Below are 22,671 nucleotides of genomic sequence, written 5' to 3' on the forward strand. Positions count from 1 at the left end.
TTAGTTGTATGGGACATTGGTTAGACCACATCTTGAATGCTCAGTTGGTCTTATTCAAAGAAGAATGTAAATGCTTTAGAGGCAATTCAGAGAAGGTTTACTAGATTGACAATGAAAATGAGGCTTTTGATGAAATGTTGAAAAGACTGGACTTGTTTCCAACTGAGTTTAGAGGAGTGAATGGTGACTTAATTTAAAGTATCTAAGATCCTGAATAGCCTTGCCAAAGTGGACCGTGGAAAAGATGTTTTATCTTGGTGGGGTCAGAAGTAGGAGATTTTTGAGATTTGTTTTCTGAATGTTATGTGTATTTGGAACTCTACCTCAAGAGCTGGGGTGATTGAATATTTTAAGGCAAAGTGGATTGTTGGGGATAGATGGGAATGTGGAATTCAGAACAAAATGACCAACCATGACCATAGTGAGTGGCAGAGCAAGTTTAAGGGGGTGAATGGTCTATTTCTGCTCCTAATTCATACATTCACAAAGACTTTTATGGTAGCTGTTGAAGCATTGCTTCCTGATTGTGAAGATGTTGAGATTTATTGAAAATTGCAGTTGTTTGTGGCAATCTTTTCTGGCAGTTGGAGGTTATTCCAACTGTGTTGCACCACGCACAGTTCTGATCTCTGAAAATCTTAATTAAAAAGAACCCACTGAAGTGACGCATCCTGGAGCAGTATAAGTGTAGTGACTGTTGGAGATAAACCATCATGTGGTTTTGTTAATAGGCATGGAGCCAGGACACCTGTCAGTGTACCACAAAAATTATTATGATTTGGTTTTTGTTCTTGTTCATGCTGCACAATTCCAGAATTTAAACTAAAGGCATAAACCTAGGAACACCATTGCTGTGATTAGTTAAACCCTCATTATTTGGGCTTGTCCATATTCCATCTGAAGTACAGAAATACCAGAACTGATCAGGTATCAAACGAAGGTTTCACAAGGTAATTTGAGGGCTGTGATCCAACAGTGGTGCTTTGAAATTTGGGTCACTGACTCCTGTCTGAATCATTATTATGACTTGTTTCCTCATCTAATTCCTGACCTAAGCATCTCCAAAAGCTCAGCTGCTGAAAACTTTGAAGCTTTTCCTCCCATTTCCCAGCGGGTGAAAGCTTGAACAACTTCTAGCCTGATTCTGCTGCTGTGTAGAGCAGATGCTCTGTGTCCTTTCAGGATTGGAGTGATCTATTTCTTTCTTTTCCAGAGATGGTAAAACAAAACAGTGTTTTGGGGCAGCACGGTGGCTCAGTGGTTAGCGCTGCTGCCTCACAGCAGTAGGGACCCAGTTTCGATTCCAGCCTTGAGTGACTGTTTCTGTGGAGTTTGTACATTCTCCGTGTCCGCATGGGTTTCCTCTGGATGCTCCGGTTTCTTCCGACATATCGAAGATATGCAGGCTGGCTAGGTTAGCCATGCTAAATGCAGGGTTACCGAGATAGGGCAGGGCTCTGGATTTGGGTGGGATGCTCTTCAGAGGGTCAATGCAGACTCAATGGGCTGAATGGTCTCGTTCCGCATTGTAGGGATTCCATGAAAACAGCTTTCTTTCACCTTTCAATGAGTTCAACAAAATTGTTAATCATCATCATTTTTGGAGGAGATGGTCAGATAATAGTGATATTACTGGACTAGTAATCCTGAAGCCAGACTATTGCACTGAATACAGCTGTTCAAGAACTGTTGTAGCAGCCGATAGAACTTAAATTCTGTTAATGAAATCATGAATTGAAAGCTTGTTGCAGTAATGGTGACCGTTAAACGTTGTTGTAAAATCCATCTACTCGTTCTGAAGGAAGGGTTTGTATTACATGTGACTCCAGACCCACAGCAATGTGATTGACTTTCAACTGCCCTCTAAAATGGCACGGTAAGCCACTCAGTTCAACATCAGTTCGGAATGGGCAATGAATGTGGGCCCTGCCATTAACTTACCCTTGCCATGGATGAGTGAAGAAAAATATCATCAACATTAAAACCAGCTGCCCAGTTTCTCTATAAGACCGATCTGTACTGCCTGGCAATTTTACTGTAAGATTGAAAAGCACTCATGGTTGACTCTCTAAGTGGTCATGTCCAACTGCAGTGACAATTTGACCTTTGAACCCAAACCACTCTGAAAGGAGAATTCAATTCACCATGGAGATTTTTGAATAGAAACAGGTGGAGTTTATAAACAGTTGACATGGAATGTTGAGATTGCTGTCATTTAAGGTTAATCCCAGACAGTTATATTGACCTCATTAGACTGGAAAAGGGTTTTCTAAAATTATACATTACTATAGAAGACTAGAATTTATTGCATTGTTTGTTAAATAGTTGAAAAATGTATCCTGCATGTCATGAATGATGTGGAATAGCCCCGGGAGAATACTGTATATAATTGTCACTGCAATCCACTAATTCTGGATTCTTTCGTGTTGCCAATTTTAAACAATCCATCATTGGCAGCTGCACCTGCAGCTGCCTGGACCCAAAGCAGTAAAATTCCCTTCCTGGTCCTCTCTGTCACTTCCTTTTAAATCATTCCTTTAAACTTACCTCTTGAATCAAGATTTGCATCATCTGTCCTCTTAGCTCCTTACATCAATCCAGATCAAATTTTATTTGATGATTGTTTATGGTCAGGGATCAGGCATGTTTCATTCTGGTAAAGATGCTGTTTAAATGCAGTTTGTTATTGGAAGCCATCACATTCTAACAGTGATGTACTACTTTCACTAAATCTTGAAGGTATGATCAGAAATGTATGTGTTTTTGTTAGTTTTTTTTCTTCTCTATTATACTCTCTGCCCACATTTATTCTTTATTTGGAGGTTTTACCAAGATACATATTCTGTCCGGTGTCTGCTTTACTAAGGTTTCTGTGATGCATGAACCCTGTAGCATTACTCAGTTATTGGCTGTGACAGCAAAAATTAATTTCCATTTATCCATGCAAAGTGGCCTCTGCTGACTGAGCCAACATTAATTGCCCACCCCATCATTGCCCTGAAGAAGCTCATGGTGAGCTACCTTCTTGAACCCCTGCAATATATTTGATATGAGTAGGCTCCACAATGTCAAAACGGTCAGAGTTCCAGCACTCCAAAAGCACTAAACATATTTCCAAGTTAGAATGGTGAGTGGCTCAGAGGGAAACTTGCATGGGGTAGTATTCCCATGGATCTGCTTCCCTTGTCCTTCTAGACAGGAGCAGTCGAGGGTTTGTGCTGCCTATCAAGCTTTGGTCAGTTTCTGCAGTGCATCTTGTAGATGGTACACAGTGCTGCTACTGAGCGTCGATGGTGGAAGGTGTGGATGCGGTGCGAATCAATGGGCTGCTTTGCCCTGGATGGTGTCAACTTTTAAGTATTGTGTAGTGTCACCCATCTAGACATGTGGGGAGTATTTGATCACACTCCTGACTTGTGCCTTGTAGATGGTGGACAGGCTTTGGATAGTCAGGAGTTGAACAATGTTGATGATCCCAACTATCACGCTGATGATGGAAAGTAGACACATGAGATGATAACTTGCCAAAATTGATTTATCCAAATTTTGTTTACAGGACATACCTAGGCACTTTTCCACATTGCTGGGTAGATGCCAGTGTCCTAACTTGTACATGGACTGAAAGTCTTTACAACATCCCAATTCATCAAAGTGCAATTGAAGTAAAATTAGGATATGGGGACAAGCAACCAAAAAAATTATTCACAAGTTTTAGGCAGCATCTTAAAGAGAAGGGCAGTGAGCATTTTGGGAGGGAATTCCAGATTGGGGTGGAGGCAGCTGAAGACATGGTCACCAAGGGAGGAATGATGAAAATTGCAAATGCACAAGCACCCTGGAGGAGATTAGAGATAGTGAGGGATAAGGCAATGATTCAAAAACAAAGGTGAAAGAGACTTTGTCTAAATGGAAGCCAATGTTAGTCATTGAGTGGAGAAATAGTGAATGAACAGGACTCAATGCAAATTAAGACAGGAGCAGCAGAGTTTGGGATGAGCTCAAGTTTAAGTGAGAGTATAAGGTGAATTGTGCATTGGATCTAGGCTGAATCTCCCGAACAGTTTGTAATGTTGACAATGATGTAATGACTTCACCTAAATAGTCATTTGTGTTGTTTTATAGTGCACAATTTACAAGTCATATCTCAATATAAAAAAGATTGGAACCATTCAGTGATACTGCTTGGTGTGGAAGTCTCACTATTCTCCTCCCCCATCACTGCAACAGGCTGAGGGAGGTTAGATTGATAGGAACAAATGACTACAGATGCTGGAATCTGTACTGCAAACAACAAATGCTGGAGATCACAGCAGGTCAGGCAGCATCCATGAAGAAAGAACAAGCTAATGTTTCAAATCTAGGTGACTGTTCAGTGCTAAAGTGTGGAGGGGACAACATTTATGCTATAGTTTTAGGGGGTGGAGGGTTGGGTTGCTGGGGGTAGTAGGTGTAGGGTGAAGAAAAAATGTTGATATTTCAGATTTGAGACTAGATTGATTGTGTTTCTACTCACTCTGTGACTATAAACAATTAACGCAGCTCAGAGCAAGAACTGAGTCACCCTCTGAGGACATGTTGGGCTTGTAAGAGTGGCTAACTGGTTCTCTTATTTTTCTTAACAATTGTCGATACCAGTTGAAGCCAAATTTTGTGGATTCCTGTTTTAAATTACTTCCTACCTTATCTGTAACAAAATTTAGTTCATATGTCAGGATCATTTTTCAATATTCAGAAATTAATCATGAATATAATGTGAAGCACAGGCAAGAACACAAATCAATGTATTGTGATAGGTTTCAAACTCTTAGAGGAGAAAAAGTGATAGAGGTTTGAAACTTTCTTTTACAGATGGTGTTTGATGCCAGGTTAGATATAAATTTTAAATGGGAAATGGATCAAAGGACTTGGGTCCTTTTATCGCTGAGTAGGGGACAGACTAAGAAGGCTGAGTGGCCTTCTCTTGTTTATTTTGATCCACCATGATCTAGCTGACGCAATCTCCTGTCAAGTGATTCCTTTTTTTCTTTTTCTGTCTTTGGAAACAGTAATTTACAACGCAGTAGAGTGTAATAGATGATGCCAGACACCTTCAGTACAAAACTGAATATAGAGTCTCACAGCACAGAAACAAGCCCTTCGGCCCAACTCCATGTAAACCTTTCCTATTCATGTACCTGTCCAAATGTGTTCTAAATGTTCTAACTATATCTGCAACTACCACTTCCTCTGGTAATTCATTCCACAAATGAACCAACCTCTGTGTAAAAAAAAAAATCACCCCTCAGGTCCCTTTTAAATCTTTTTCCTCTCACCTTAAGATTGTGCCTTCTTGATTTGAACTTCACTGCCCAAGGGAAAAAGACCTTTGCTGTTTATCTTATCTAGGACTCTTATGACTTTATAAACCTTCATAAGGTCAACCCTCTACCTCGTACGCTCCTATGATATGAGACCCAGCTTCTCCTTGTAACCTAAACCCCCCCCCCCCCGTCTTGGTAATTGTACATCTTTTCTGCACACTCTACAATTTAATAATATCCTTCCTAAAGCATGGCACTACTTTAAAACTTTTGAGAAAAGTTAATTGAGCAGAAGCTCTAAAATGATAAGTTGATGTGTCAGATTGGCAGTGGTGGCTGGAATCTCTACTTTGGTTTGGCGAGGTTGTGAAATGGGATAGGTTTTTTTTAACAAGTGGGTTTGTGGAATTTGACAACAGGTGCAGAGCATGTAAATCCCAATTGGGTCAAAAGACAGCAAAGCATTAATAAATTAAGAAATTTAGGAGAAGCTTCTTTATCCAGAGAATGGCGCCAATGCGGAGCTGCCCGGTATTCGAGGTGAAGTGTATTAGCACATGTTCAGGAGAATTTGAGAGAACTCATTAAGGAGAAAGGAAGAGAAAGTCATGTTGACTTGTGTCAGCCGTAGCTGAGTGGTAACATTCTGACCTCCTCAATCATGAGGTTGAAGCTTGAAGCCCCAGGACTTGAGCAGAGAAACCAAGCCTGGCATGCCCAGTTTAGCTTGAAGTGCAGCTACATTGTCTTTATACATATGACAGATCTCGCTGATTTATTATAGAGAAGAACAGTGAAATTAGCGTCAGTGCTGTGGCCAATATTTATTCACCCTGTAAGATCACAGCAACAAATTATCTGGTCAGTATCAATTTGCTGTTTTGTGGGCACTTGCTTTGTGCAAATTGGCGATAGCATTTCCTACATTACAGCAGTGACTTACACTTAATTGATTGTGAGTTGCTTTGGAATGTTGGGGAGTGATGAAAGACGCTATATAAATGAAAGTCTTTCACAAGGTAAAGTAGGAGGAGGCTCATGTGGAGCCTACACAGAACGCCTTGACCGAATGTCTTGTTTCTGGGCTGTAACGTTTTGTCTAAAAGGAAGTTGCAATCTTGACCTACAAGAACATGATCTTTCTTGAGTTGATCTGAAATAATGTCTTGGTATGTTTATTCCTGTAATTAACGTGCAGGGTTCAGAGTAAATAGCTTCCTTCTTGCATAGTTTATGAATTGCTTGCTGTTTCTGTGAAGAAGGTCTTTGTTAGATTATCCAATATCATGTCTTATCTTGGACAGTTAGTGGTCTGTTTCTGGTTTAGATATTTGCTTGGTTTCTAACAATTAGGAAAGCAGTGTCTTATCTGAAGGTTAGGTTTCACTAACTGGATGTAAAGTAAATTTATCTTTTGTGAGCGGACTCAAATCTCTGTTTCCTAAAGGTTTAGTGCTCACCTGGCTCCGTGCACAGTGTTGGTTTGTGTAGAGGTCTGCAGCACCAAAAAAGGCCTTTTGGCCCCTTGCATCTGCACTGGTCTAGAACAGCCGCCTATTCTAATACCATTCAACCAACATTCCATTTCAATAAAGGTATTACGGCGACACAGAAGCTGCCATTCCCACTTCTATCATAACAAAGTTCTCATTTCTTCACCTTTCAGGAATAGAAACATGTTTGTTTCTCAGTCCAGCAAGAAGCTTTTTATATTGTGAGCCTCTTTCCAAATTAGCTTCAATTTTCTGCAGAGTCCTTGCATTCCTCTTCATCCTCTCTATGAAGTATTACAAAAAAAGTGAGAAAACACAATGCCATTTTCTCAAATAATCAATATAATGAAATAATCACCTTTTCAAAACAGTGGAGAAAGAAAGATTTAGCCAAATCTAGTCAGGTTATAAAGCTGCTCAATTTTATTTTGCAAAAAGTGTTGTAGTGTTGATTATTCATTGAATTTATTTGCACAGTTTAAAAATTTTCCACTGCATGACAGAAAATAAAAGTGTTTTTAGAATCATGGAGCTGTACAGGATGGAAACAGATCCTTTTTTCCAACTCATCCATGTTGACCAGGTATCCTAAACTGATCTAGTCCCATTTGCCAGCATTTGGCTCATATCCCTCGAAACCCCTTGTTATATATGTGCCCATCCAGATGCCTTTCAAATGTTGTAATTGTACCTGCCTCTCTGGCAACTCATTCCATATATGCACCATCCTCTGTGTGAAAACGTTGCCCCTTGGCTCCCTTTTAAATCTTGCCCCTCTCACCTTAAACCTATGCCCTGTAGCTTTGGACTCCCCTATCCTGAGGAAAAGACCTTGGCTACTCACCCTATCCACTCCCCCCATGATTATCTAAACCTCAATAAGGTCACCCCTCAGCCTCCAAAGCTCCAAGGAAACTATCCCCAATCTATTCAGTCTCAAACCTTCCAGTTCCAGCAACATGGTTTGCTTTCTTCCTCCCCATCGTGAAGCAGCAAAGAGGACCACAAAGAGTAATGTTTGCACCATCACACTATAAGGCAGGGTAACATCCTATCTACAAAAGAAAATAAAAAGTGAACGAGCCAATTCTTTTTCCTGTACAATGAACATAGTCAGTCAGCCACAATACAGGTGATTTATTCATTGCCCTTTCCCTTCGTCACTAACAAAGGAACTTAACACCTAAGGGGCAACTTTTTCAACAGCGGGTGGTACGTGTATGGAATGAGCTGGAAGAGGATGTGGTGGAGGCTGGTACAATTGCAGCATTTAAAAGGCATCTGGATGGGTGTATGATTAGGAAGGTTTCAGAGGGACATGGGCCAAGTGCTGGCAAATAGAACTGATTAGGTTAGGATATCTGGTCGGCATGGATGATTGGACTGAAGGGTCTGTTTCCGTGCTGTGCATCTCTATGACTCTGCTGACTACTGCAGAGGTAATGATAAAGTATATCACTAGGCATTGAAAAAGCTAGATGCATTGAAAAAAATGAGAGAGAGAGAAGCCTGTGTTGTTTTCTTTAGAACAGATACGTTTCAGGGGAAATTTGATAGAAATGTTCAAAATTATGAAAGGTTTTGATGGAATAAATGAGAAATTCTTTTCACTGGCAGAATGGTTGGGATGGTTAGTAACCAGAGGACACAGATTTGAATGAAACAGAGGGGAGATGAATAATGTTATTACCCAGTGGATCCTTGTGATGCAGAATCCAATTCACTCTTCACTTTCAAAAGAAGACTGGATAAATACCAGAAAAGGCGAAGTTTAAGACCATAAGACATAGGAGCGGAAGTAAGGCCATTCAATCATGGCTGATGGGCATTTCAACTCCACTTACCCGCATTCTCCCCGTTGCCCTTAATTCCTTGTGACATCAAGTTTGTAAAGTGACAGAATAGAATGGAACTGGGAACAGCCGGAGAGAGAGGCAATGACCTTGTGCTCTATGATACTGAATATGGGTTGACTTGTGAAGAATGCACAATCATTATTTCTTTGCACAAGTGGTACTTATAATATTGAAATAATGTAATGTACTTTCGCATAGACTGGTTAGGTAATTTAGTCAAACAGGAAAAAACAAAGAATCCAAGGTTTGGCGTTATATCGCCATTCCTTCACTGTCACTGGGTGAAGATCCAGAAATTTGTATCTGAACTCTGTAGATGTACCTACTCAATAGACCACTTTCTCCCGAGCATTAGGGATGGCCGAGCCACTGATGCTCACGTCCATTTTGTGACGAAGGGGATAAGGGCATGGGGGACACAGGAATTTCTGAAAGTAAATACAAGCCCATGAGCTTTAGTATGGAAACACTGACAAACCAAAAAAAAATTATTTCCTGAAACATGTCTGTATGGTACTGAACATTATTTGTGTCAACAACTTGTCTCTTTTGTGGAATATGTGGAGTGGAGACAAAGAAGCAAGAAAAATCAAAGGTGAAATCTTGGGGGGAAGTTCTGCACAAAACGGAAGGATTACAGAAGGCGGCCTTTTGTGTCATCAAGTCAATGCTGGCTCTTTCAAAGGTCAATCGAGTTAGTCCCACTCCTGTTACCGATCAACTGCAATTCTTTCACCTTCAAGTAACTATCCAATTTTGAACCCTTTTATCAAATGTATTCAACACCCTGCCAGACAGAGCAGTCCAACATTTGTGCCAGAAGGATTCTACTTATGTTGCCTCTGCATCCTTTTGCCAGTTAGGATGAGAAGGAAAAACCACGTGGTTTCACCCACGGTCTCCTTGGATAATCAATAATTTTAGTAGAAATTGGATAGGCGCTTGAAAGAATTAAACTTGCTGGGTGACAGTCAAGGGAATATGGCTGACCGGAGCATTCTGAGGAATGTCAGAATGTACTCAGTGGACTGAATAGTGTCCTGCTGTCTCAATGGGTAGAGAAAGGAGAGATAGAATGTCAGTTTCTGAAAACAGGATCTTGGGCGTTTCATATCGCAAGTGGTTCTGTTAATGTGCCAGAAGTGATTCATGATACTTGCACTTAATATTATGGATTATCACAAATGGCAAACACTCTTTACTGATTCTGTCATGTAGAAAACTTTGTGCAAATGCTATAGCCCCTAATAAATGAGGCAACTGTACCCTATTTTTAAAGAACTGTTCAGATTGCTGGACCTGAGTAAAAAAACATCAATCTACAGTCACAATTCCAATACAAAGTATAACATCCAGGCATTTTACCAAAATGGGACATAGAATCCCGACAAGTCGGCCCAACAAGTCCACACTGACCCTCAAAAGAGTAACCCACCCAGACCCATTCCCCTACATTTACCCTGGCTAATGCACCTCACCTACACATCCCTAAACACTATGGGCAATTTAGCATGGCCAATTCACCTAACCTCCACATCTTTAGATTGTGGGAGGAAACACAGGAAGAACATGCACACAGACAGTCACCCAAGGCTGGAATCAAACCCTGGTCCCTGGCACTGTGAGGAAGCAGTGCTAACCACTGAGCTACCATGTTGCCCATGTTTTCTGGGTCTCTGTACATACTTCTGTATGAGTTATCATTAAGTATGAGCATGTTAACTTGAATCATGATAGGTGAAATAGGATGAACAATATTAGGCATTCATTCTAATGGTTCGTCATTATTTGTGGAATCTTCTTTACCAATAAGAATTTCCTCCATCAGTCCATCCTCTGTGCACAAAAAGTGATATTGGAAATCAGCCTGCCTTTAGGAGTTTCCAGTTTTAATTGTACAAACTGGTTCTGTTGCTAGAAATAATGTAAGTTGTGAGCTTTGTTATTTTGTGTGATTCTACAAATACATTAAGAGCAAGAGAGCAACTAGAGAGGGAACTGAGCCCCTTAAAGATCAAAGAGGTCATCTTTGTTTTGACCTGAGGAGATGGGAGAGATGTTAAATGAACATTTCACGTTAGCTGTAACTGTGGACCAAGAAATGGAGGCGAGAATATTCAGGGAAATAAACACTAATGTTTTGAAATTAGTCCACATTACAGAAAAGGTAGTGCTGGAGGTCTTAGAAAATGTAACAGTAGATAAATTAATCCCAGGACATCGTGGGAAGTTAGGGAAGAAATTGCAGGGCTGCTTACAGAAATAATTGTGTCATCTCTAACTACGGGTCAGGTGCTGGAGGACTGGAGAGTGGCTAATGTTGTGCCTTTGTTTAAGAAGGGACGTAAGGAGAAACTTGGAACTTTAGACCTGTGAGACTGATGTTGGCAGTGGTTGGAGGTAATTCTGAAAGATAGGATTTATAGGCATTTAGAGAGGCAAGGAATGATTAGAGATAGTCAGCAAGGTTTTGTGCGAGGGACCTCGTGCCTCACAAATTTAATTATTTTTTTTGTTAAAGTAACCAAGAAGATTGATGAGGACAGGATGGTAGAAGTTGTTTACGTGGATTTTAGTAAAGCCTTTGATAGGGTTCCGCATTGTAGACTAATTAGTAAAGTTAGGTCACATGGGATTCGGGGTGAGCTTGCCGATTGGATGCAAAATTGGCTTAAGGGCTGAAGTGGGGTGGTGGTGGAGGAGTGTTGTTTTTCAGTTTGGAGGCCTGTTACCAGCAGTATACCACGCAAGGGATTGGTGCTGGGTCCACTTGTGTTTGTCATATATACAAATGATTTAGATGAGAGTATTGAATGCATGGTTAATAAGTTTGTGGACGATGCCAAAATTGGTGGTGTCGTGGTTATTGAAGAAGGATATCTAAGATTACAAAAAGATCTTGATCAATTTAGTCAATGGGCTGAGGAGTGGCAGATGGAGTTTAATTTGGATAAATGTGAGAAATTGCATTTTTGTAAAACAAACAATGATGGGACTTAGACCCTTTGTAGTGATGTCGAACAGAGAGACCCAGAAATTCATGTGCATAATTCTTTGAAGTTTTGTGTTACATATAGACAGGGTGGTTAAGAAGGCATTTAGCACGCTTGCCTTCAATGCTCAGTCCTTTGAGTATAGGAGTTGGGACGTCATGTTGAAGTTGTACAGGATGTTGGTGAAGCCTCTTCTGACGTACTGTGTCCAGTTCTGTTACAAGAAAGATATTGTTAAACTAGAGAGAATTCACAAAAGATTTAGCAGGGCATTGCTGAGAATGGGAAGCCTGAGTTATAAGGATAGGCTGGGACTTCTTTTTTACTGGCGCGCAGGGGTGACCTTATAGAGGTTTATAAAATCATGAGTGGTATAGATAAGGTGAACGGCAGGTGTCTTTTCCTGAGGGTGGGGCATTTCAAGACTCATGGGCATTTTTTTAAGGTGAGAGGAGAAAGATTTAAAAAAGACATGGGCACAATGTTTTATACAGAGAGTGGTCCACGTGTGGAATGAACTTCCAGAGTAAGTGGTGGATGCAGGTACAGTTACAACATTTAAAAGACATTTAGATAAGTACATAAATAAGAAATATTTGGAGGGATATGGGCCAAGTGCAGGCAGGTAGGATTCGTTTAGTTTGGGATAATGCTGAGCATAGACTGGTTGGACTGGACAGTCTGTTTCTGTGGTGAATGGCTCTGTGACTGCACATGAGAAATATGATCTGTAAGTCAGATTACAACTCTTGGTATTCTTAAATCTCAGTTGTGTATGTCAAGGTTTGGCCCAAGCATGTATTTAAAGTGAGGCTTTGTTACAGTTTTCCACTAGGGTTATCTAACTTGTTCTATTGAAAAGCGTAGGTAGTTGTACGAGGGAGAATGTAATAGAAGATTATGCTGTTATGGCGAGATGGAGTGAGGGTGGGAGGAGGCTTGTGTAAAGCATAAGACCAGCATAGACCAATGGAATTGAATGGTCTGTTTCTGAGCTGTAAAATTGTGTGCAATCTGCAATATTCAATATTACCTTGTTGTTCTTTTCAGTGCATCAAGACCTACAACTCTGATTGGCATCTCGTTCAATACAAGTATGAAGACTACTCAGGAGATTTCAGGCAGCTGCCAAAGTGAGTGAATTTGTTTCTCACCACCACTCAGTCTGTTTATTCAAATAAAACCTGATACGTTTAGAAAGCAGATTTTCACCTTCACAGATGTATTTAAATGCCATCAGGCACTAGAAGTGTAATATTTTACATGCTATCTAATTTCAGAAGTTAGTTGTTTTTCAACCAACCAAAGAACTTCAATAACAATTCTTTTGAATTAGTGTCAGTGGAACTAATGTTTTGCTGTTTTTTAAATTCATTCTTGTGATGTGGGTGTTGCTGGCTAGGCCAGTGTTTTTCTGGAGAAGGTAGTGGTGGATTTTGTGAACCACGGCAATCCTTGGGGTGTGGAACACTGTCAGTACTGTTGGAAAGGAGACTCCAGGATTTTGACTCCGTGGCGGTGAAGGAATGGTGCTATACTTCTAAGTCATGATGGTGTGTGACTTGCATGGGAATTGTAGATAGTGCTGTTTACACTCGTCTGCTGCCCATGTCCTTCAAGGTAGTAGATTAGATTAGGTTCCCTACAGTGTGGAAACAGGCCCTTTGGCCCAACATGTCCACACTGACCCTCCGAACAGTAACCCATCCCTTCTAACAACTATGGACAATTTAGAATGGCCAATTTACCTAACCTGCACATCTTTGGAATGTAGGAGGAAACCCACACAGACATAGGGAGAATGTGCAAACTCCACACATTCACCCAAGGCTAGAATCGAACCTGGCAGCCTGGCGCTGTGAGGCAGCAGTGCTAACTACTGAGCCACTCTGCTGCCCCTGTAGAGGTTGCCTGGTTGTAAAGTGCCTCAGTGAATTACTGCATTGCATCTGTGATGCTGCAATTGTGCATTGGTGGTGAAGGGAGTGAGTACCGGCCGTTCTACAATAACATGTTATAATTCTGTTAACAAATTCGCTATAACACGATTGAGAAATTGGGGACACTGTTTCTAAAGCATGAAGTTTTAAAGCATGTATTAGTTATAACACGATTCTGGTCCTATTAATTTAAATGATGCTGCTATTATGCCATTTTTCTTGTAATACGGGATTACACGAGAATGGAACTATAATGTGAGAACAGAACTGACTGTATTGAAGATGGTGAGTGTGGTGTTTGTCATGCATGGTGTCAAGCTTTTTGAGTTTTGTTGGAGCTGCACCGTTGCAATCAATTGGAGAGTACTCCATCTCACACACACCTGACTTCCCAAGGGAAGGAAAAAAAACAATAAAACTAGTGAATGAGACATTCTGGTTTGCCTCATCTTGTATCCATCAAAATGGAGGACCAGTACTACCAGTACTTTAGTTTTCAAGTATTGCTGTTTTTTGCCCCTCTGTGCCTGAGAGATGGGCATTGGGAGCACACAGGATGTGAGTTACTTGCCACAGTCCTAGCCCCTGACCTGCTCTTGTAGCCACTATTATATCAGCTGGTCCAGTCAGGTTCTGATCGGTGGTAACCCCGAGGATGGTGATAATAGGGGATTCAATAATGGTCATGCTTGGAGACACTGGTTAGATTCTCTCTTATTGGAATAGGTTATTGTATGTAACTGGTGTGGCGTGAATGTTACTGCCCACTGATCAACCCAAGCTTGGATATTGTCCAGGTATTGCTACATTTGGACAGGGACTGCTTCAGTGTCTGAGGAGTCGTGAATGGTACTGAACCTTAGGCAACCGTCAGTGAACATTCCATTTACATAAGACCATAAGAACTAGGAGCAGGAATAGGCCTTCCGTCCCTTTGAGCCTGCTCCGCTATTCAATCAGATCTTTTTGTGGCCTCAGATCCATTTATCCGTGCTCTCACTGTTTCCCTTAATTCCTTTATTGCTCTAAAAAAAAATCCAACTTAGCTTTAAAAACATTTACTGAAGTAGTGTCAATTACTTCAAGGAATTCCATGGATTAACAACCCTCTGGGTGAACTTCCTTCTCAATTCAGTTCTAAATCTGCTCCCTCTAATCTTGAGGCTATGCCCTCTTGTCCCTGTTTCACCTGCCAGTGGAAACATTCTCTCTACTTCTATCTTATTCCCTTCATAATTTTATATGTTTCTATAAGATCCCCCCCTCATTCTTCTGAATTCCAATGAATATAATCCCAGTCTACTCAGTCTCTCCTCATAAACTAACCCCCTCAACTCCGGAATCAACCTAGTGAACCTCCTCTGCACCCCCTCCAGTGCCAGTACTTCCTTTCTCAAGTAAGGAGACCAAAACTACACGCAGTACTCCAGGTGTGGTCTCACCAGCACCCCATACAGCTGCAACATAACCTTCCTCCTTTTGAATTCAAACCCTTTAACAATAAAGACAAAATTCCATTTCCCTTAATTACTTGTTGTACTTGCAGGCCAACGTTCTGTGATTCATGCACAAGGACACCCAGGTCTCTCTGCATAGCAGCATGCTGCAACTTTTCACCATTCAAGTAATAATCCTTTTTACTGTTACTCCTACTAAAATGGATGACTTGACATTTATTAACATTGTACTCCATCTGCCAGACCTTTGCCCACTCACTCAATGTATCTATGTTCCCCTGCAAAGTTTCACAATCCTGTGCACACTTTGCTCTGTCACTCTTCTTACTGTCATCTACACGTGGTCCCCAACTCCAAATCATCTATATAAATTGTAAATAATTGTGGTCCCAACACTGATCCCTGTGGCACATCACTAGTCACTGATTGCCAGTCAGAATAGTACTAATTTATTCCCACTCTGCTTCCTGTTAGTCAACCAATCCTCTAACCATGCTAATACTTTACCCCTAATGCCATGCATCCTTATGGAGCAGCCTCTTGTGCAGCACCTTATCGAAGGCCTTTTGGAGATTTAGGTACACCACATCCACTGGGTCCCCGTTGTCCACCATGCTTGTCAAGCGTGACCTGCCCTTCATGAACCCATGCTGTTTCTGCCCAACGGGACAATTCCTAACAAGATGCCTTGATTGATAAAAGACTCAAGAATCTTCCCAGAGATTAAGCTAATCGGTCTGTAACTCCCCATCTTTTGTCTACCTCCCTTTTTAAACAGTGGTGTCACATTTGCTGTTTTCCAGTCTGCTGGGACTGCCCCAGAGGCTAGCGAATTTTAAAAATTACTTCCAGTGCACCTACTATTTCTCGTGCCATCTCTTTTATCCCCGTTGGCTACATTCCATCAGGGCCAGGAGACTTATCAATCCTTAGCTCCATTTGTTTGCCCAACACTAACTCTTCCATAATAATGATTGTTTCCAGGTCCTCACCTACCTTTGTCTCTGTCAATTACTGGCATGTCTCCACTGTGAAGACTGATACAAAATACCTGTTCAATGCCTCAGCCATTTCACCATATCCTATAATGAAATTCCCCTTCTCATTCTCTAAAAGACCAACATTTACTCTAGCCACTCTTTTTATATGTTTATAGAAACCTTTGCTATCTGTCTTTATATTCTGTGCTAGTTTTTTTTCTCATGTTCTATCTTATTTTTCATTATAGCTCTTTTTGTGGCTTTCTGTTGACCTTTTAAAGGTTTCCCAATCTTCTAGTTCCTTGCAGTTTTTAACCACTTTGTATGCCTTCTCTTTCAACTTGATAGCCTCCCTTATTTCCTTACCCTTAATATTACAGTCCTTTCTTTTCACTGGAATATACTTTTGCTGAACACTTTGAAAAATTGGTTTGGATGTCCTCCATTCTTGTCTCCTGTCCCACCATGAAATCTTTGTTTCCAGTTTACTTTAGCCAACTCCTCCCTCATGGCATTGTAGTCCCCCTTGTTCAAGAACAGCAATTTAGATTTGGATTTTATCTTCACACTCTCCATCTATATTCTAAATACAACCATACTATGATCATTCCTTCCAAGAGGATCCCTAACTATGAGGTAATTAATTATTCCTGTCTCATTACACAGGACCAGATCTAGGATAGCTGGCTCCCTTGTTGGTTCCATTACATACTGTTCAAGAAAACTATCATGGATACACTCAATGAACTCCTCCTCAAGGCTACCCTGACCGAGCTGGTTCGACCAATCTACACGTAGATTAAAATCCCCCATGATAATTGCCATACCACTTTTACAGGCATTAGTTATTTCCTTGTTTATTGCCTGCCCCAATATGATGTTATTATTTGGTGGCCTATAGACGAAGGTCCATCACAAAGGCCTCCAAGCCCTCCGCTTCTTCCTCTCCCGACGACCCAACCAGTACCCTTCCATTGACACCCTCCTTCGACTGACTGAACTGGTCCTCACTCTTAACAACTTCTCCTTCCAATCCTCCCACTTCCTCCAAACCAAAGGAGTAGCCATGGGCCCCAGCTGTGCCTGCCTCTTTGTCGGATATGTGGAACAGTCCATCTTCCACAGCTACACTGGCACCACCCCCCACCTTTTCCTCCGCTACATCGATGATTGTATCGGCGCTGCCTCGTGCTCCCACGAGAAGGTTGAACAGTTCATCCACTTTACTAACACCTTCAACCCTGACCTCAAATTTACCTGGACCATCTCAGACTCCTCCCTCCGCTTCCTAGACCTCTCCATTTCTATCTGGGGCGACCGACTCAACACAGACATTTACTACAAACCGACCGACTCCCATAGCTACCTAGATTACACCTCCTCCCACTCTGCCCCCTGAAAAAACGCCATCCCATATTCCCAATTCCTCTGCCTCCGCCGCATCCTGCTCCCAGGAGGACCAATTCCACTACCGAACGACTCAAATGGCCTCCTTCTTCAAAGACCGCAATTTCCCCTCCGATGTGGTCGACGACGCTCTCCACCGCATCTCCTCCACTTCCCGCACCTCCGCCCTTGAACCCCGCCCCTCCAATCGCCACCAGGACAGAACCCCACTGGTCCTCACCTTCCACCCCACCAACCTCCATATACATCGTATCATCCTCCGTCATTTCCGCCACCTCCAAACAGACCCCACCACCAGGGATGTATTTCCCTCTCCATCCCTTTCAGCATTCAGGAGAGACCACTCCCTCCGCGACTCCCTCGTCAGGTCCACATCCCCCACCAACCCAACCTCCACTCCCGGCACCTTCCCCTGCAACCGCAAGAAGTGCAAAACTTGCGCCCACACCTCCCTCCAAGGCCCCAATGGATCCTTCTATATCCGTTTCAAATTCACCTGCACCTCCACACACACCATTTACTGCATCTGCTGCACCTGATGTGGTCTCCTCTATACTGGGGAGACAGGCCACCTACTTGCAGAACGTTTCAGGGAACACCTCTGGGACACCCAGACCAACCAACCCAACCGCCCTGTGGCTGAACACTTTAATTCCCCCTCCCACTCCGCCAAGGCCATGCAGGTCCTTCGCCTCCTCCATCGCCAGACCCTAGCCACGCGACACCTGGAGGAAGAGCGTCTCATGTTCCGCCTAGGAACCCTCCAACCACACGGGATGAATGTAGATTTCTCCAGCTTCCTCATTTCCCCTCCCCCCACCTTGTCTCAGTCCCAACCCTCGGATTCAGCACCGCCCTCTTGACCTGCAATCTTCTTCCCAACCTCTCCGCCCCCACACCCTCAGGCCTATCACCCTCACCCTCACCTCCTTCCACCTATCGTATTCCCAGCGCCCCTCCCCCAAATTCCCTCCCCCCTACCTTTATCTCTGCCCGTTTGGCACACCAGCCTCATTCCTGAAGAAGGGCTTATGCCCGAAACGTCGATTCTCCTGCTCCTCGGATGCTGCCTGGCCTGCTGTGTTTTTCCAGCACCACACTTTTCAACTCTGGTACTCCAGCATCTGCAGTCCTCACTTTCTCCAGGCCTATAGACTACGCCTATCAGTGACTTTTTCCTCTTAGAATCTCTAATTTCCACCCAAATTGATTCAACCTTATTCTCCATAGGACCTATACCATCTCGCAGCACCATCCTGATGTCACTCTTAATTATCAGAGCTACACCACCTCCCTTGCCTTCCTGTCTGTCCTTCCGAAAAGTCTGGTACCCCTGGATATTTAACTTTCATTCGTGACCATCCTGTAACCACGTCTCAGTAATGACAACCAAATCATATTCACTCGCGATAATTTGTGCCATTAAATCATCAGTCTTGTTACGAATGCTACGAGCATTCAGATAAAGTGCCTTTACTCTCATGATTTCCAACTACTCTAATAATAACTCCTGAGTTATCCTTTTTTGTTTCTTTCATTGTCTGCCTTGAATCTACACTTCCTGTGCACGTGCTAACCTGTTGCTTACCTTTTTATTTGCCATCATACTCCCTGTCGTCTCCCTTTCCCTTCACCCTGACTCACTAGTTTAAATTCCTAGTGACCCCACCCTATTTATCCTTTTCGCTGGAACATTGGTTCCAGATCAGAACCACATTCCTGATGAAGAGCTTATGCTCGAAACGTTGACTTTCCTGCTCCTCAGATGCTGCCTGACTGGCCGTGCTTTTCCAGCACCACACTTGTTGACCCTAAGACAATACCTGAGGAACTCCTGTGGAATTGTCCTGGGGTTGAGATAACTGGCCTCCAACAACCATGGCCATCTTCCTTTCTGCCACCTTTAAATTCAACCAACAGAGATTCCCCCTGATTCCCATTGACTCCAGTTTTATTGGGGGTCATTGATGCCCTTTTTAGATCTCTCTGTATCTCTACCCCTCATTTTCTCCCTTTAAGGGATCAACATTGACTCCAGTAGGGAACCAAATGGGCCTTTAAGACAGTCAGCCGTGGTTACATAATTAGCTTTTTAATTCCCGATTTCACTGGATTCAGATTTCACAATCTGCCTTGGTGGGATTCGAATCTATGACACTGACCATTAACCTCAGTCTCTGGATTACTGATCTGTATTTTCTACATTATCACGACACCACCTCCCCCATTACACTCATCTCCGCTTCACCTCAGCGACATTATTTCTTACCAGGTGTCAGCTCATACACTGCTAGAATCCTCATCTTTATTATCTCTCAATTTGTCTTCCCCAATTAGTTCCTAACAACCTCTCACCTTCAACACTCTATAAAGAAACTCATTCAGGACACGAGTGGTCCTATTCCAAATGGCATAAAGTCCAGTTCACTATCTGTACTTACTGACCCTGCTTTGGCTGTTCATTTAGCAAGACTGTGATTTTAAATTTCTCAAGATTGTTTAACATTGAACCCCACCACCAAACTCACCCGGCCTCAGCCTCCGCAGTCACTGTAGATTCCCCTCAAGAGATCTGTGTGCTCCACCATTGTGCCTGTAAGCTCAGCTGGCTGGATCCTGAACTTTGAAATTCTGTTCTTTAATCTCTCTGCTTATCTGCAGCTTTACCTCTTATTTTCCTCCGCTCGGACTCAACTTAAAACCTACTTCTTTCACCAAGTTTTGGTCACATTTCTTAATATCTCCTAATGTGGTTCTGTGTGGTAATTTTGTTGGAAATGCTGGTCTGAAGCACCTTGGAATGTTTTACTGAGATAAGGCTGCTGTATAAATGCAAGTTTTTTGTTGCTAATTTGATATGTTACTCTCGACACCAGTCACTGTTGTTTGGTGTGAAGATAACAGCAAATGGTTGTTCAGATGTTTGCTAAGAACATAACGGACATGATCAGAAAGATACCAAATCTGGTTTAACACCCATGTTGAAATGTATGTGTTAACTGTCACATTGACTTTCTGCTAAATCTGTTGCAGTTGACATGCAGAATGGGGGGGCAGTGTAAAACAGGCCATATGTTCTGGTATGCACTTTATAAGAGCAAAAGGACATATTTTGTGCTATGTTACAACAGGGTTAAAATGTGAGTCAGATCACTCTGCAGTTATTTAAGAGCTACTAGGTTGCACCTTAACATTGTGAAACTAGCCACGAACTTTAAGAAAACAAAATGGGAGGGCATAACTGAATATATTTTGATTTTTTTGTGGTATGACATCCTGGAATGCCATTGGAGAAAATAAATCAGCCAAACTATAAGATCTTTATAAATTTAAGGTTTACGAATCATAGAGCTGGAAAAGACCACTACACCTAACATGCCAGATTTGATTAAATAAGCATCTAGTTGTATCAAACTTTTGGCTGTATGGAGGGGGAAAGCAGAATTTTTGATTAGTGCTCTGCCTCTCAGTCAGAAGGTTGTAAGTGCAAGTCTAACCGAAGGAGCTGAGCACAACAAATTCAGCTGACAAATAAATGCAGTAACTGTAGGAGTGTTACGTTGTCAGTTAAGATGGTAAACTGAGACCTCAGCTCTGCTCCAGGTTAAGGGAAAAGATCACCTATTTTGCAGAGGTGTTCCATATTAATGCCTCACCCAACATCACAAAACAGATTACCTTGTTAGTGCCATGTTGTTGTTGGAGAGCTTGTTGTGTACTGTTGTTAGCTGCTGTGATTTCTACATGACAACAGTGACTATACTTTAAAAGGAGTATTCCATGAGGGGCACGGATAGGGGGAATAGCCAGGGTAGGGGAGTCCAAAACTAGAGTCATAGGGATGTACAGCATGGAAACAGACCCTTCTGTCCAACCCGTCCATGTCGACCAGATATCCCAACCCAATCTAGTCCCACCTACCAGCACCCAACCCATATCCCTCCAAACCCTTCCTATTCATATACCCATCCAAATGCCTTTTAAATGTTGCAATTGTACCAGCCTCCACCACTTCCTCTGACAGCCCATTTCACACACGTACCACCTTAGGTCTCTTTTATATCTTGCCCCTCTCACTCTAAACCATGCCCTCTAGTTCTGGACGCCCCGACCCCAGGGAAAAGACCTTATCTATTTATCCTATCCATGCCCCTCATGATTTTATGAACCTCAAGAAGGTCACCCCTCAGCCTCAGACGCTCCAGGGAAAACAGCCCCTATTCAACCTCTCCCTATAACTCAAATCCTCCAACCCTGGCAACATCCTTGTAAACTTTTCTGAACCCTTTCAAGTTTTGCAACATCCTTCTGATAGAAAGGTGACTAGATTTACAAGAAATATTCCACAAGTGACCTAACCAATGTTCTGCACTGCCTCAGCATGACCTCCCAGCTCCTGTACTCAATACTCTGACCAATAAAGGAAAGTGTACCAAACGCCTTCTTCACAAGAGGGCATAGGTTTAAGGTGAGAGGGTAAAGATTTAAAAGGGGCAACTTTTTCACACAGAGGGTGGTGCATGTATGGAACAAGTTGCCAGAGGAAGTGGTGGAGGTTGGTCCTATTAAACATTTAAAAGGCAGAAGCAAATTATTGCAGATGTTGGAATCTGTACTGAAAACAACAAATGCTTGAGATCACAGTGGGTCAGACAGGTCTCTCTCCATGGATGCTGTGATCTCCAGCATTTGTTGTTTTCAGTCAACATATAAAAGGCATATGGATGGGAATATGAATAGGAAGAGATATGGACCAAGTGCTGGTAAATGAGACTAGATTAATTTAGGGTATCTGGCTGGCATGGATGAATTGGACTGAAGGGTCTATTTCCAGGCTGAAAATCTCTATGACTCTAAGTGTCATAGGTCACCATGGTGTCATGATAGGCACTATATAAATGCAAGGTTTTCTTTAACCGAGTTCTGCTTTATTTTTGTAAAATCTCGTGTTGGCTTTTCGAAGAAGGCTGTTGTTTTTATGACTGCCACATCATTGTGTATTTGTTGGTTTATTTCCTTACAGCAAAGCACCAAGACCAGAAAAACTTCCAGTTCACGTTTTTGAAGTTGATGAAGATGTTGACAAAGATGAGGTAGTCAATATTTAATTATTCTGATTTATTTGGGAAGATCTAAATTGAATTGCAGTGGTTGGTACCTTTTTACCAAAACTCATGCTCACTTCAATCAATGATTTAGTTTCACAGGCTCACAAACATGTAAGATAGAAAAGGTAAGGAGAAGG

The 22,671-nt window shown here is 42.1% G+C and overlaps 1 protein-coding gene across 13 annotated transcripts in view; it reads left to right on the top strand.

The window, feature by feature from the left end:
- LOC122550501 (dedicator of cytokinesis protein 9) overlaps window positions 1-22,671 on the top strand; it is a 339,837-nt gene that overhangs the window by 158,804 nt on the left and 158,362 nt on the right. For all 13 annotated transcript variants that reach the window (XM_087987930.1, XM_043691316.2, XM_087987937.1 and 10 more), the window contains exons 4-5: window positions 12,693-12,775; window positions 22,450-22,519. In XM_087987930.1, the coding sequence (XP_087844056.1) occupies window positions 12,693-12,775; window positions 22,450-22,519 (153 nt within the window). The remainder of the gene's footprint in view (window positions 1-12,692; window positions 12,776-22,449; window positions 22,520-22,671) is intronic.

This window comes from Chiloscyllium plagiosum, unplaced genomic scaffold (assembly GCF_037043375.1).
Source record: "Chiloscyllium plagiosum isolate Xiang-an unplaced genomic scaffold, Cpla_swu_hap1 HiC_scaffold_6, whole genome shotgun sequence".
Taxonomy (NCBI): domain Eukaryota; kingdom Metazoa; phylum Chordata; class Chondrichthyes; order Orectolobiformes; family Hemiscylliidae; genus Chiloscyllium; species Chiloscyllium plagiosum.